At 44.6% G+C, this 15,184-nt stretch overlaps 1 protein-coding gene across 1 annotated transcript in view; it reads right to left on the bottom strand.

The window, feature by feature from the left end:
* Positions 1-1,474: 1,474 nt before the first annotated feature.
* The window catches only part of COL28A1 (collagen type XXVIII alpha 1 chain), a 129,296-nt gene continuing 115,586 nt past the window's right edge, over positions 1,475-15,184 (bottom strand). Inside the window, exons 34-36 of the mRNA XM_006114506.4 lie at positions 5,902-6,148; positions 4,470-4,646; positions 1,475-2,229 (exon numbers count right to left, since the gene is read on the bottom strand). Of these exons, the coding sequence (XP_006114568.2) occupies positions 4,474-4,646; positions 5,902-6,148 (420 nt within the window). The 3' untranslated portion in view covers positions 1,475-2,229; positions 4,470-4,473. The remainder of the gene's footprint in view (positions 2,230-4,469; positions 4,647-5,901; positions 6,149-15,184) is intronic.

Below are 15,184 nucleotides of genomic sequence, written 5' to 3'. Positions count from 1 at the left end.
GGGAGGGGTACTGTGCAGCGTAGGAGAGGGCGGTGCAGCAGGACCAACCCGACAGCACCGCAGCTGCTCTGCCCCCAGCTTCCCCACGTAAGCCACTGGTCAATTTCAGCAGCGGCTGACTTGGGGAAGCCGGGGGCAGAGCAGCTCCAATTAGCAAGAGCACTTCCGGGTTCCAGTTAGTGCCGGACTATCAGGAGTGCTGGACCACTGAATGCCGGACAGTTGGAGTTTTACTGTACATTGAATCACTGAAAAAGATTACATTGTGAAGAGCTCTTTGGATATATGTTCATATATGTCAAGCCGAGACTTAAACACCTCTAGGGATGGAGACTCCACTACTTCCCTAGGTAACCCAGTCCATATTTAAGCAAGCAACACTCAGTGTTTCTCTGATACTCTGTTTGTTTTTTATTTCTGCATCCTAGCCAGACACTAAATCCCTCATTTTTCAAAGTGATCCCTAGTTTGTATTAGTTGTAGACATACAGGCCAACATTTAGAGAAGTGACTGGTGACCTTGGACTGCCTCCTTTTTGGATATCTAACTTGAGAGACATAACTAGGGACAGAGCTATCCTGAGGTGGGTGGGGTCCTAGGGCACCCTTTCCCAGTGCCTCAGGTGCAAGGCTCAGGGTAACTCCCCCTCTGCTGCAGGACCCACCCTGTCCCACTCCTCCCTCAGGTACCCCCTCCCAGCAACACTGCCTGCGAGATATTGGGGGATGGGGCAGTGACAGCATGGTCGTCTCCTCCCCATTCCCATATTCACCTGCAGGAGGCAGGAGCCAGAGAAGCTGAGAAGTCGCGTGCAGTGGGCTGGGAAAGGGCGGCATGGGAGCAGGGTGCTGGGCTGCTCTGGCTCCTGCTGCCTGTGTGAGAGGTGACCCCTGCTGCCTCCATGCCAGGCTCTCATGTCCCTCCCGTCCATAGGACAGTTGGGGCAGCCACCATGGGGCCCCCAAAGATGAGGGGCCTAGAGTGGCCACCCCCATTCAGCCTATGCACAAGATGGGTCTGACCAGGGACTAGTTTTCAGTACTGGGTGAGCACCCTTCCTCTGAAAATCATGCCCTGTTTTACGTGTCTCAGGTTGGGCACACAAAATCACTAGTCCTCTGAAAAAAAATCATATACTCCAGCAGGTCTTTGAGTGAAGTTTGCATAATATCTGTGGTAAATAGTAATATACCTTTTGATGTTCTTAAAGGTTAAGTAAGAGGAACTTAAAACTGTGGAAGCAGCCATTTTATCTTCCATTGAACCATAATGATGATCATGTCAAAGTTTGGCATGAATGCCTATGCAGGCATAAGTATTGTATTTCCAACCAAATAACAATGCAAGCCTTTTTTATAGGTGGTGCTTTCTAGTTTAATCAGAAGCTCTTCAGTTTTAGCTTCTATAGTATCTTCAAATAGTGTTTGCTCTGAAAGTAAAGCAGTAAAATAGAAATAAAGATTTCTGTACAGCTTTCAGTGCTTTTCCCTTTTAATTACAACATCATTTATTTTATTTAAGCTATAGTATATACTTTTTCATTTCATTCTATTACAGAGGGGCCCTGAGAAATCAAAATATGTAGTATAGCTTATGAGTTGAAGACTCTCAGACTTTGACATAAGTATATATTAAAATTAATTGACAGAGCTTGCTTTTTTTTACTGGCAAAATTATTTTAGTGTTAAATCCAAAGCTGCTTAATCAGAACCCCTACCTGCTCCCCCTCCACCCACACACAGTAATTCAGCTATACCTATGGTATTTAAATTCACAAGAGATACTCATGAATGACAATTTTTCATTTGCTGCTGTAAGAGCTGTAACGAGTAACAATTTCAGGCATCATTAATTTCTATTTAAAACTGCAGCACATTTTATTTTCCAAATAGATTGAGGCCTCTATTATTAGATGCTGAGTTTCATAACATTTGATATTGTAATGACATTTGCCATATACAGTACAGTGCTATATTAAAACTATAAAGTTGGAGAGGAAAGGTATATTCCTTTTTATGCATAACAAAGTTATCGCTGTGATGATCTAGATAAGATATGCTATATATGAATCATTCTACTCTCTAGTTAATATGAATGTCATATTGTGAAAAGCTCTAAAAGGTAAACAGGTGGTGTTCGTATTGGCACATCGTCCTGGATTCTTCTCAAGTATTCATTCCTGCACATACTCCAGAAACATTCAGCTTCACCAATCCAAAATGTAATTTCTAGAAAGAAATAAAAAATGAATTTGATTGTTATATAGCTTTGAGGAATGCAATTGTTGCAGTTTAGTCATCTCTTTACACAAAAATTTTAATATATTTTCTGGAATTTGGACTAATAGAAACTGTCCTAGGGCACATCTATACTACAGAGAAGATCAACCATCCAGAGGTCAATCTTCTGACATTCGATTTAGCGAGTCTAATGTAGACCCGTAAGTCAAATGATGAGGGTAGCCCCACCAGCATTTGGTACTCCTTGTTCTGTGAAGAAGAAGTCGGTGGGATCTTGTGTTCCTGTCAGCCTTCTGCAGTGTAGACACTGTGGCGGTTTGGCTTAAGGTAAGACGAATCCAGATAAGCATTATGTGCAGCCAGATGGCGTACCTTAAACCAATCTTTGCCCTAGACTCACAAGCAAAAATAAGGAAGTTAATTTTGATACCAGAGACAATGGTTCAGATGTTGCTGTGTTGGATTATGTATCAGCTAATTAATGATGTAGCTACAGTTGTTTAACTATAAACACACCATTTACAGCAAAACCTTATTTTTTAATATCTAATACATCAATCTATACAGAGAGGTAGCTATTATAGAGAGGGGTTGGGGGACAGAATAGGCCCCGCTGCTCTTCCTGCATGTCAGAAGAGGCAACTAAAAGCAGACTTCCTAGAGGCGGATGAGTCCCGTCAGGTTAGAAATTGGCCCAAGACACACCAGATGTTGAACAAGTCAACCATGTCCATACCAGATTGGTCACACCCTGGGTTGCATCCCCATTCTTCTCCCACCAGAAGTATACTGGTGTGTGACAACTATATTACAAAGGGGATCCTGACAAAGAGAATCCGTGGAGGAGAAAACATCACCCTAGCCACATGGTATGTAAGGACACTGAGACAAATAGGAAAGCTAAAAGAACTAATATATGAAATGGAACAATACACCTGGCACCTCATCAGAATCTTTGAAGTCAAATGGATGAACTTTGTTGAGACACTAACAGAAGAAGGCCATGTACTCTATTACAGTGGAGAGGAAAAACATGTCAACGGAGTAGGATTTTGATATCAAGAGTTCAGTATTAGGATGCCACCCAATATCCAGCACTCTTATTTCCATCTATTTAAAGGCAGAACCAGACTGGTAGAAGTTTACACCCCTACAATAGACTATGGCGATGAGCAGCTTCCAAAATATCATTGATAAGGTACAAAAGAAAGATATCTCGATTGTACATGGAGACTGGAATGCTAAAGTGGACACTGACACCCAGGCAAATTGGTGAGATTATTGTGCCCTTTTTGTCATACAATTACCAGTGGGAGAGGACTGAGACTGGAGTTTGCCAGCTATAAAAATCTGATTCTTGCAAAGATATAAGAAGCACAAAAAGCATCCAATCAATGTGGCGTGCACCTGATGGTCTAACACCACAGCTACGTCAACTACATAATGGTGCAAAACTGATTTTGTTCTGGGATCACCAAAGCTAAAACAAGAAGCTTCCTTAGTGTTAATATTGGAAGTGATCATGAGCTTGTGATGCTAAACTTTTGGCTGCAGCTAAGACAAATCATCAGGATCAAAATTGATTTAGGAAGACTCAGAGATCAAAGCACTGCAGAGTCATGCCAAGCAAAGATCAGTGGAGAATTTGCCCCACGGCTTGCTCTAGAGGAAGACACAGAAATAATGACCAGCAATTTTAATGCTCTGCCCCAGCAACCAATGCAGTTATGGGAGTGATTGTGGTGCTTATAGAGAGAGCTAGAGCTATGACACAAAGCAATATTTTTTCCTTTGGAGGTTTCAGACTAGGATTCCATATTGTCACATGTGCTCCCAAGTAAATTATGTAACATTACCGAGCTTCCATTTCCCATCAGTTCAAATGGTGATAATAATGTTTCCCACTCTGTTGTAAAGCGCTTTAAGATTTATGGATGAAAAATGCTACCAAAAGACTAGAAATTATCTCTCTGTCTGTGGAGACACATGGTAAACAGTATCTAGGAAATGTTTCACATGGCAGCAAGACAACTTAATTACTGTAGTACTCCTATAAATCAAGTTTTGCATCGCTTTACATGGTTGTATTTGGGAGACCACTTGAAGGGTTCAATACCTCTGGTCTCTGAGTTCAATATGCAGCATAATTATTTTTTTTTATTTTTTCAACTTAAAAGATGAATATGGATTTGTGAGTACAGCTTCCAGCATAAATAAATGTGACTTACTTGTTCATCCATAAATACAGGTTTCCTGACATTCTCTTTCTTCCTCGAACCTATTTCTGGTGCCATTACAACCACCATACCAGAATCGGGCACAAGAATTGGCATCCTTATCATAATACCACTTCATCTGATAATCTCGACAGTCTCCTGAGTTCATAGGCTCCAAGCATCTAGGATCTGAACACACATCAAGTTAAGTTAGCTGGGAGTTTTCTTTCTTATCGTGACATATTGACCGTTTTAAAAGGACATTCTTCAGAAAATAGAAACACCTCCCGCTCTACAAACTTTGGGGTCTCATACAGTCCTCAGTCAAACTGCATTGATGTCAATGGGCAGTATGTGATTGGATTGAAAGGTTCCAATTTTCAAATTTGGGTGCTTAAATCTCTATTTTGGAACCTAAATCAGTGTTGATGTGCTAGAATTATTTGGCTCTTCTTGTACAGCCAAAATTCTCACCTTTTTCTTTGAGTACCCACTCCCCTTCACCCCCGCAACATGCTATAAAAATTCCATGGCCCTCTAGTGCCACAACAACTGTTTTTTCTGCATATAAAACCCAGGGTCAGTGTTGGGGTAGCTAGCAGGGCAGTAGCCTGAGGCTCCATGCCACAGGGGGTCCTGTGAAGCCGAGTTGATCAAGCTTCAGATCAAGGTTGCAAGCCTCGGGGTCCAGGCTTCAACCCCATGCTGTGGTGCTTTGGCTTTCTGCCTTGGGTCTCACCGATTCAATGCTGGCCCTGTGTGGTGTCCCTCCACCTCGATACCTCCCATGCCTGTCTTCCCCCGCCTCCCTGGGCCTCAGACTTCAGGATTAGAATCTTTGTTCTAGACAACGTCATTGCTAAGCAACAGTAACCAATACCATAGAAATATTTAGTTGTTTGTGGATATTTAACTTCCAGTTTATACATGCTTTTTTGTTGTTGTTGTTGTTGTTGTTGTTCCAGGACATAATTTAGTGAATTTAGGGTCTAGCAAATAAGTGTTGTTTACACTGCTTAGACTAAAATATAGTGGAGGTAAGTCTAGTGAGCAGGCTACCTCCTGTAACATTGTGAATGCCAGTCATCCTTGACATCTGCTATATTTCCAGGACCTAAGTTTGCCTGAGCAGACCTTGCCAATTGTTTGCAGTTGTGTAATGAACTACTAATTTTTTTTCTCTGTCTAGCTAAATGATTTGAACTTGAGCCTCCAAGCATGAGCATAATCCACTGCACCTCCTTATATTCTCTGCATTTTGGTACAATAAAAAATTAAGACAGCTTGCATTCAAAGTATTGTGAAAAGTAGTGAGCATTTAGGAGGAAAAATGAAGTCCTCAAAACCCTAACAAACACCCACCGTAAAACAAAAACCAACTGTCACAAGACAAGAACAAAGTCTTTGGTCTTTCCAAATTCTAGTGGCAGCATTTGCTTCTTACCTTTTTTAGTTGCTATTACATGAGGCTGCAGAACTGGTACTGGCCATTCTATAGGTGTGATTTTTTTGAATGGCCGAGGTTCATCTGGACTAGCTCTAGTTTCTACATCCTCAGGTCTGCCATAAAGAGAAGAAGTCCCTGATTGTCTGTGAATACCAGGAATGCTCCCTTGAATAGGAGTGGTGGCAATATAATCTGGTGTGGAAGTCAACAGCACTGTGTCTCTATCAATCCCTTGAGGGCTCAGCTGCAAAAGAATTCAAAGTTTTACATTAATGGTAAAATTCTACTTAGCTCACAAACCAAAAGAAAAATTGAAATGATATAGGGGGATGGCAGCTAATTCCTGGAATCTGTTCTTGTCTCTGACATTGACGCAATAGGCAATGATGATTTTTACTAAATATGTTTTAGAACTTCTCTGGTACTGATTGACCGAGAAGGCAGTATAGTCCTTTCTACTTAATTCAGTCACTGGCTATGTTAAACTTAATTCCTGTTAAGCTGCAGGAACCATTTTGTTGGCAATGCAAATAAAACCAAGAGAATGAGGGGCCAAAGGGTAAAATGAATTTGAGAAATGCTTAATAATTTCTAGTACATAGTTCCAAGAGATTATGTGATGTATTAGATCAGTATTTCTTAAACTGTGTGCCACGGCAACAGAGTTCAAAATGGCCACCCTTAAAGGCACAAGTGACTCTTTTTTTTTTTTTTGCTCAATAACTCTCCCCCCTCCTTTTTTTGGGTGGGGGGGGGGGGTGTACAAAAAATCCTTGATGTTTCCCATTAAAAAATGTATTGTTTGGTGTTTCTTGGTCTTAAGAAGTTTAAGAAACACTGTATTAGATCCTGCATCTAGGCATTCAGATAGCTAGCACCCTATTTGCTGCATTATTGGCATGGTTTATGTATGCCTTCTACCTCTTCATAGACCCTTTTAGGAACTAGGAAAGTAGTCCATAAGAGCCTGCTAGAGCAGAAGGCCATAAACATTTAAATTGAGCAGACCATCTCTTGTGGACTCTTCTCCCATTCAGAGATGCATGAGCGCATGTCATTTTCCTGCTGCTGAGAGTCAGGATTTTGAATGTTTAACTGGAACATATTAAGAAGTAAACACAGTTACTCAAATATCAGAATTATATATCTACAAATGATAGTGATTTACTATTTACACTGTGTAGCAGTAGAAATATGGACAATTTTGTGGGCAAAATAACCCTGCTTCCTAAAATTTATGAAGCTCAGCTGATCACTAACCTATCCCCAACTTTTAAAAATGACTCCAAGGTTTGTAAACAATGGAATTATCGATCACAGAAAGGAGAGCTTTCCCTGAATTATCTGAATTCCAAATCTATAAATAGACCATCACTTTTGATTTTTGAAACTATTTTTGCACACACTCAGTGAAAAATAAATATTACAGACATCAGCATTTCAAACAGTCATTTAAAGCATGTAATGTGATAGATTAACAGGAACAAATATTGCATATGGCAAACTGATGTGTAACTTATAACTGAACATTATGTTCTGCATCATCTTGTTTACAAGCAACTAGAATCTAGGGACAGTCCAGGAAAAATCCCCCACTATAACTCAGGAACTGTGGGTGATGTTTTAGCGTTCATAGCCCAAAGAAACTACTTCAGGCTGCAAATTTACATATGTGTTTCAGCTCAAACCCTCTAAATGGCCATAGTTATTTTGATGGGAGTTATGAGCTTTAATGGTTTAGCTACTGCTATGATCCTTCAAATTCATAGTGAGGAGCACATGGCCATTGGGAGGTCAAAATAATTAATAATGAATCACATGTAGTACATGATCTCATATAGATTCCATTTACTAATGAGCTCAATACACTGCTTCCAACTATTTTGCCTATAGATACATAAGGCCAAATTCTGACTTAAGTATCACCCAAGCAACACTAGGTATAACTAAGGACATCATTTGCCCAAGGATAAAGTAAAAACAGCATATACACGGTATTCTGTTATTCATCTAATTTAGGGCTGTCAAGTGATTTAAAAAAATAATTTAATTTCATGATTAAAAAAATTAATCACGATTAATCATGCAATTAATCGCATGCACTGCCCCTTTGAAATGCTGCAGTGGTGTTTTAAAGGGGCAGCATTGCAGGAACCCAGGATCAGCTGGAGTCCCCAGCTGACCCCGGGCTCCATGCAGTGCTGCTCCATTGAAGCACCACCCTGCACCTCAAAGTGGCAGTGCATTAGGAGCCAGGGATGGGCCGCGGAGCAGCACTTCAAAGGGGCAGTGCTGCATTAACACCTGCGATTAAGGCATTAAAATTAACATGTTAATCCTTCCCTGCGATAATCGCGGGTGTTAACGCATGTGAATTGACAGCCCTAATCTAAATAAAGCAAAACAAAAAAGTAGTCATGTGTAATACTTTAAAGACTAACAAAATAGTTTATTAGGTGATGAGCTTTCGTGGGGCAGACCCATTGAAAGCTCATAACCTAATAAACTATTTTGTTAGTCTTTAAAGTGCTACATGACGGCTTTTTTGTTTTAACAAGATCAGACTAACATGGCTACCTGTCTGACTAAATAAAGCAGTCAATTTTGAAATCTGGGTGGAACCATTTAATTGCTAATGCTAAAAATCTATCAGCAATTGAAAGAATTTCTATTAGCTAATCCATTCACTCCTACAGTTTGAGTCAGTGATATTTAATTAGACTTATTACATGAGTCACAAGTTCAACCCAGTTTTGGTTTTAATGCTGGCTTTGCTCATATCCACCCAGTTTTACTACAGAGAATCTCATATTAAATATCTTCCATAATTTGTCTCTATCAGACTTGCTGGACAAGGCAATCTTTTTGGGTTTTCGAGTTTGGCTATTTGCATGCAGGGAACAGAATGGACCATTAGCTCTGATATACTGCAAAGGTGTTGCTGCATTTTAATAACCAACACCATACATAAGACCTGAGAGGTAAAAACTTTCTTGTTGGACAGGAGCAATCTTAAAACTTGAGAACAAAGCTACAAAGAAAGGAATATGAACAAGAAGTGTATAATTAGCATGGCAGACAGATCAGACTTTTCCAGGGCTTAATGAGGGTTTGCTACATGTGATGAGAAAATTCCATGTACAAATGGCCCGGGCCGAGGCAGAAGGACAAGTGAGGCATTATAGGATATAGTTAGTTTTCCCATTTCAACATCACACTGAGCCAAATTCATCCCTCTGTCTTCTTGGCCCATTGGCCAGCCCCAGCCAAAACAATTGCACAACCCGGACCAGGACTCCCCGTGGACTGGAAGGGAGCCCCTGTTCATTACCAGCCCTCAAACTCCACCCCTTCCCACCATCACCCTATCCTTCCTCCTCCCCCCCCCCCCCCCCCCCATGGCACCATGTCCCTTAAGGACACAGCTTTGGGTATCACCAAGAGGGCGGGCCTGATGCCACATGGCAGCAGTAGTTGTGTTCCCCATGGCTCCTGCTGCCCCCTCTCCATGGCAGCAGGAGCCATGGGGAAGTGGAGCATAGCAGAGCGAGTGCATTCACTGAGTGTGCTCTGCTTCCCACACAGCTCGTGCCACTGCAGGGAGTGCAGGGGAAGTGACCGCCGTATGGTACCAGTCCCCTCCCCCCAATAATCCTTGATATTGCATCCTCTGGGTCTGGGGTACCATGGGGTCAGAAGGTGGGGCAATGGCAGGAAAGAACAGGGCTTGGGGACTGGTAATAGACAGAGCCCTCTTAACCCTCCAGGAGTCCCATGATGGATTGTGCAGTCACTGAGGCAAGGCTGGCCTGTGGGCTGAGAGTTTGACACCTCTGAAGTAAACTGAAAAACGACAACTCAAGTCGGGAAGGTGTGCAGCTGTGCTCCTTTGCCTGCTTTTGATATGATATGTGATGCAAACTGGTATTGTCCTTGGACAAAAACATTGGGAACTTCAGGAATTTTGGATTGTCAGGAATTGATGGCTTAGCAACACCCAGAGAGTATAATGGAATTCACACACAGATGCAGTGACATAGCACTAAACAAATTAATCCCATCACATATATACTGACACGACAGTACAATTAAATGACATTTCCACCACCTATACTGGAAACCTACCGACCATTACACTTACCAACATGCTTCTAGCTTCCACTCAAGACACATTTCCTAATCAATTGTTTACAGCCAGGCCCTAAGATACAACCAGATTTGCTCCAGTCCTACAGAAAGAGACAAACACCTACAGGATCCTACCTGGGGAAGTGAAAAAACAGATTGACAGAGCCAGACGAGTCCCCAGACATCAGCTTCTTCACAATAGGCCCAACAAACAAAAAAACTGAACAACACCAGCCATCACCTACATTCCCCAACTTAAACCCCACCAGCACATCTTTAACAATCTACAACTTATCCTGGTAAACGACCCCTCACTCTCAGAGGCCTTGGGGGACAGGCCAATCCTTGCCTACAGACAGGCCCCTTAACCTTTAACTCTTTACAGCACCACGCAGCATACCTCAGTCATACTCACCCATGAACCCACCCCTGCAATAAACAACATTGTGAACTCTGTCCACACATCTACACAAGCAACATCAGCACAGGATCTAATCACTTAAGCCACCACATCAGAGGCTCATACAACTGCCCATCCACTAATGTAGTTTATGCCATTAAGTGCCAGCAATGCCCCTCTGCCATGTATATTGGTCAAACTGGACAGTCTTTATGACAAAAGATTAATAGGCACAAATCAAATATTCAAAATGGTAACACATAGAAACCTATTGGGGAACACTTTAATTTGCCCAGATACTCATTAATGGAGCTAAAACTGACTATACTCTTACAAAGAATTTCTGAAACCATCTGGAGAGAGAAACTGCGGAACTTGCTTTCATATGCAAATTTGACACATTTAACCAAGGTTTGAACATAAGAAGGGCTGTACTGGGTCAGACCAAAGGTCCATCTAGCCCAGTAGCCTGTCTGCCGATAGTGGCCAGCGCCAGGTGCCCCGGAGGGGGTGGACCGAAGACAGCGATCAAGCGATTTGTCTCCTGCCATCCATCTCCAGCCTCTGACAAACAGAGGCCAAGGACACCATTTCTGTCCCCTGGCTAATAGCATTTTATGGACCTAACTTCCATGAAATTATCTAACTTCTCTTTAAACTCTATTATAGTCCTAGCCTTCACAGCCTCCTCTGGCAAGGAGTTCCACAGGTTGACTACATGCTGTGTGAAGAAGAAGAAATTGTTACTCACCTTGTGCAGTAACATCTGTTCTTTGAGATGTGTCCCCCCCGTGGGTGCTCCACTACAGGTGTCGGGCTCGTCCCGGCGCCACAATCCGGAAAGTTTTCACCAGCAGTAGCCCCCTCCGGAGGACCGCGCGTGCGCAGAGTGCCCCGCGGCGTTGACGCCTTTTCTGCGTCGCGTGGTCCGATGCACCAGTTCCTCCTAGCCGGAGCATCTGAAAAAGAGAAAGACAAGAGCTCCGAAGCAGGGAGGAGGGTGGGTCGTGGAGCACCCACGGGGACACACATCTCGAAGAACAGATGTTACTGCACAAGGTGAGTAACAATTTCTTCTTCTTCGAGTGATGTCCCCGTGGGTGCTCCACTACAGGTGAGTATGAAACAGTCACCCTGACAATTGATCGTGCTTCGGAATTATTTGCGCACAGATGAAAGGACTGCCTGAGCGACTGCCACATCCGCAGCTCTGAGATGGTCAAGGGCATAGTGTTGAGCAAACGTGGATGACGACGACCAAGTCGCTGCACAGCATATGTCACGTAAGGGGACGTTCTTCAGGAATGCTGTGGAGGCAGCCATGCTCCTGGTTGAGTGTGCTGTTGGTGGACAGGGTAGAGCCCTGCCCCTAAGGGTGTAACAGCAAGAGATACAGTTAACGATATGGGACGATATGCGTTGTGATGATAGCTGATGACCTTTACAACGGGTCGCCACTGATAATAGCAATCGTGGGGACTTCCTGAAGGGACGTGTTCTGTCCAAGTAGAATGCCAGCGCCCTTCTGACGTCTAACGTATGCAGGCGCGCTTCATCAGGTGTAGCATGTGGTTTAGGGTAAAAGGTAGGAAAAACCATAGGCTCGTTGATGTGGAATGATGAATTAACTTTTGGCATGAAGGCAGGGTGACATCTCAGGGAGACACTGTGTTGAGTGAAGAGCGTGTAGGGAGGATCGGTGGAGAGTGCCGCGAGCTCAGAAACTCGACGGGCTGAAGTGATTGCAAGGAGAAAGGCAACTTTGATAGTGAGAGTTTGCAAATCACAAGTTGCGAGGGGTCCAAATGGTGGGCGAGTAAGAGTATCCAGTACAAAGGTAAGGTCCCAAGGTTCTGCGATAGGCCTGTGCGATGGGTAGAGATTAGAAATACCCTTAAAGAATCTCTTCGTGAGTGGGTGTGAGAAGACGGAAAAACCCTCTATCGGAGTGTGAAAGGCCGAAATCGCTGCCAGATGCACTCTTAGGGAAGCAACCGCCAAGCCTTGTGACTGTAAGTGAAGCATATAGTCTAGGATGCATTGGATATGTGCCTCGGGAGGATCAATGGTCTGCGATTGGCACCAAGCATAGAAGCGACACCACTTATAGAGGTAGGATTTCTGAGTGCTCTGGCGTCTGCTTTGTACCATTACATCTCTGACTGCTTGGGAGCAGGTCAGCTCTAGGCCTTGGAGCCAGTTAGGAGCCAAGCTGTCAGGTGCAAATGATCGATGTTTGGATGGAGGAGATTGCTGCGTTGTTGCGAGGGCAAGTTGCTCAGCTGTGGAAGTCGTTGAGGTCGGGATATTGACATCTGCATGAGCTGCGTCAGCCAGGTTTGGCAAAGCCAAAAGGGAGCCACCAGGATTACTGTCACTGCATCGGATAGTATTTTCCCTATCAGCCAGAGTATCAGGGGAATTGGGGGAAAGGCGTATAGGAGATGATATGTCCCCCAATTGAGCAGGAAGGCATCTCCCTTCGATTGCTTGCCTATGCCCGCTCTCGAGCAGTAATAGCGACACTTCTTGTTGTTGTGAGTGGCAAAGAGGTCGATTTCTGGATAGCCCCACCGTTGAAAAAGGTCGCGGGCTACGTAATCGAGCAGTTCCCATTCGTGTTGGGATTGGAAGGATCTGCTGAGTGCATCCGCAATGGTATTGATACTGCCGGGGAGGTAGGAAGCTGTGAGCGTGACGTTGTGGCGAATCGCCCAATTCCAAAGGCGTACTGATTCCGCACACAAAGTTCTGGATCTGGCTCCGCCTTGTCGATTTATATAGTATACGGTGCATATGTTGTCTGTGAGGACCTGTAGTGTGGTACCCTGGATCTGGTGGACAAAGTGGCGGCAAGCGTTGAAAACCGCTCTGAGCTCCAGGAAATTTATATGGATTAGGGATTCCTGGTGAGACCATAAGCCTTGAACCCGATGTTGCAGTATGTGTGCTCCCCAGCCTACATGGGACGCGTCCGTGGTAAGCTGGATTGACGGGGGTTGAGCACGAAAGGGGACACCGGCAAGAGTATTGGCAGGATGGAGCCACCACGCAAGCGAGTCCTTGACATGGGTCGGAACATGCGTGAGTGTGTGGACATTGGTAATACCGGGTTTGTATGTTGCTAGAAGCCAATGTTGCAGGCACCGCATACGAAGGCGAGCGTGCACTCTGACGTACGTGGTAGAAGCCACGTGGCCTTACAGCTTCAGGCAGGTAAGGCACGATACTGCCGGAGCAGTAAGTAAGACGTTCGCTAGATCTCGGATGATGTCAGCTCTGTCCATGGGTAGGTACGCCATAGCGGTTATAGAGTTCAGTCTGGCTCTGATGAATTCGATGGTTTGCGTGGGAACCAGAGAGGATTTTGGGAGATTGATGATTAGTCCAAGAGCCTCAAAAATACCTCTTGTAACTGTAACTGCGGTCTCAGTCTCTTGTATGGAAGGGCCCGTGAGGAGGCAGTTGTCGAGATAGGGAAAGATGGTAATTCCTGCCCGACGAAGGTACCCAGCTACGACTGCCAGGGTCTTTGAGAACACTCTTGGGGCTGCGGAGAGGCTGAAGGGGAGCGTATTAGTAATGATCGCTGCCTACAGTAAAGCGTAGAAACCTCCTGTGAGCTGGATGGACGGCAATATGGAAATATGCGTCCTGGAGGTCGAGGGACGCGAACCAATCCCCTTTGTGTAGTGCTGGAATGATGGAGCCCAAAGTAACCATTTTGAATTTTTGTTTTCGCAGGTGGCGGTTGAGGCCACGAAGATCCAGGATCGGTCTCCATCTGCCGGACTTCTTCTCTGTGAGGAAGTACCGGGAATAGAAACCTCTGCCCCGGAACTGGGAGGGAACTTCCTCTACCACTCCGATGGTAAGTAGGTGCATGACCTCCTGTCGCAACAGAAGATTGTGAGAGGGGTCCCTGAAAAGGGACGGGGGTGGGAGGTTGGAGGGAGGTAGAGTGGAGAAGGGAATGGCGAGTCCAGAGGTTACGATCTCCCTGACCCAACGGTCCGTGGTGATGGCGAACCAGCGATGGCAATAAGGGTTTAGGCGGCGGTGGAAAAGCTTGGTTACACGTGACGAAGGCTCCAATAGGGGGATGGTGCACAGACCCTCGACAAGGGTGTCAAACCAGTTGTTGGTGACTCTGCTGTTTATTAGGTTGCTGGCGGCGACGTTGGGGGCGCTGCCTTTGTTTCTGTTGGTCGTAGGACATGAAGCGTTGGGTGGAAAAAGAGGAAGAAGGCCTTTGTTTGTTATATGGCCATGCCCTCGTGCACCTGAAAGGTGGAGTGTACATCCCGAGGGTTCTTAGAGTAGTTCGGGAGTCTTTTCCAGAATGGAACATCTGGTCAGTGTTCTGGACAAACAAGGAAGCCCGATCAAATGGAAGGTCCTCCACCTTGGGTTGTAGATCTTTTGGTACCGAAGCAAGGTGGAGCCACGAGGCACATCGCATGACGACCGATGTCGCCGTAGTGCGGGAGGCCGAGTCGGCAATATCCAGCGATATCTGGAGTGCATTATGGGCTGTTGTGTAACCTTCCTGCACGATAGATTTCAGTGTGTCCCGCTTGGAATCTGGTAACTGTTGAATTAGGGGTACCGACTTTGAGTAATTATCGAAGTCGTGATTGGTGAGTTGGGCGGAATAATTGGCCATCCTCAATGTGGCTGTGGCCGAGGAGTATACCTTCCTCCCGAGCAAATCCAGGCACTTGGATTCCTTGTCCGCAGCAGAGTTCCTTG

Source organism: Pelodiscus sinensis, chromosome 2 (assembly GCF_049634645.1).
Source record: "Pelodiscus sinensis isolate JC-2024 chromosome 2, ASM4963464v1, whole genome shotgun sequence".
NCBI classification, from domain to species: Eukaryota; Metazoa; Chordata; order Testudines; family Trionychidae; genus Pelodiscus; species Pelodiscus sinensis.
Note: the sequence above shows the minus strand (reverse complement) of the source record. Positions and strands in the feature narration are given on the sequence as shown.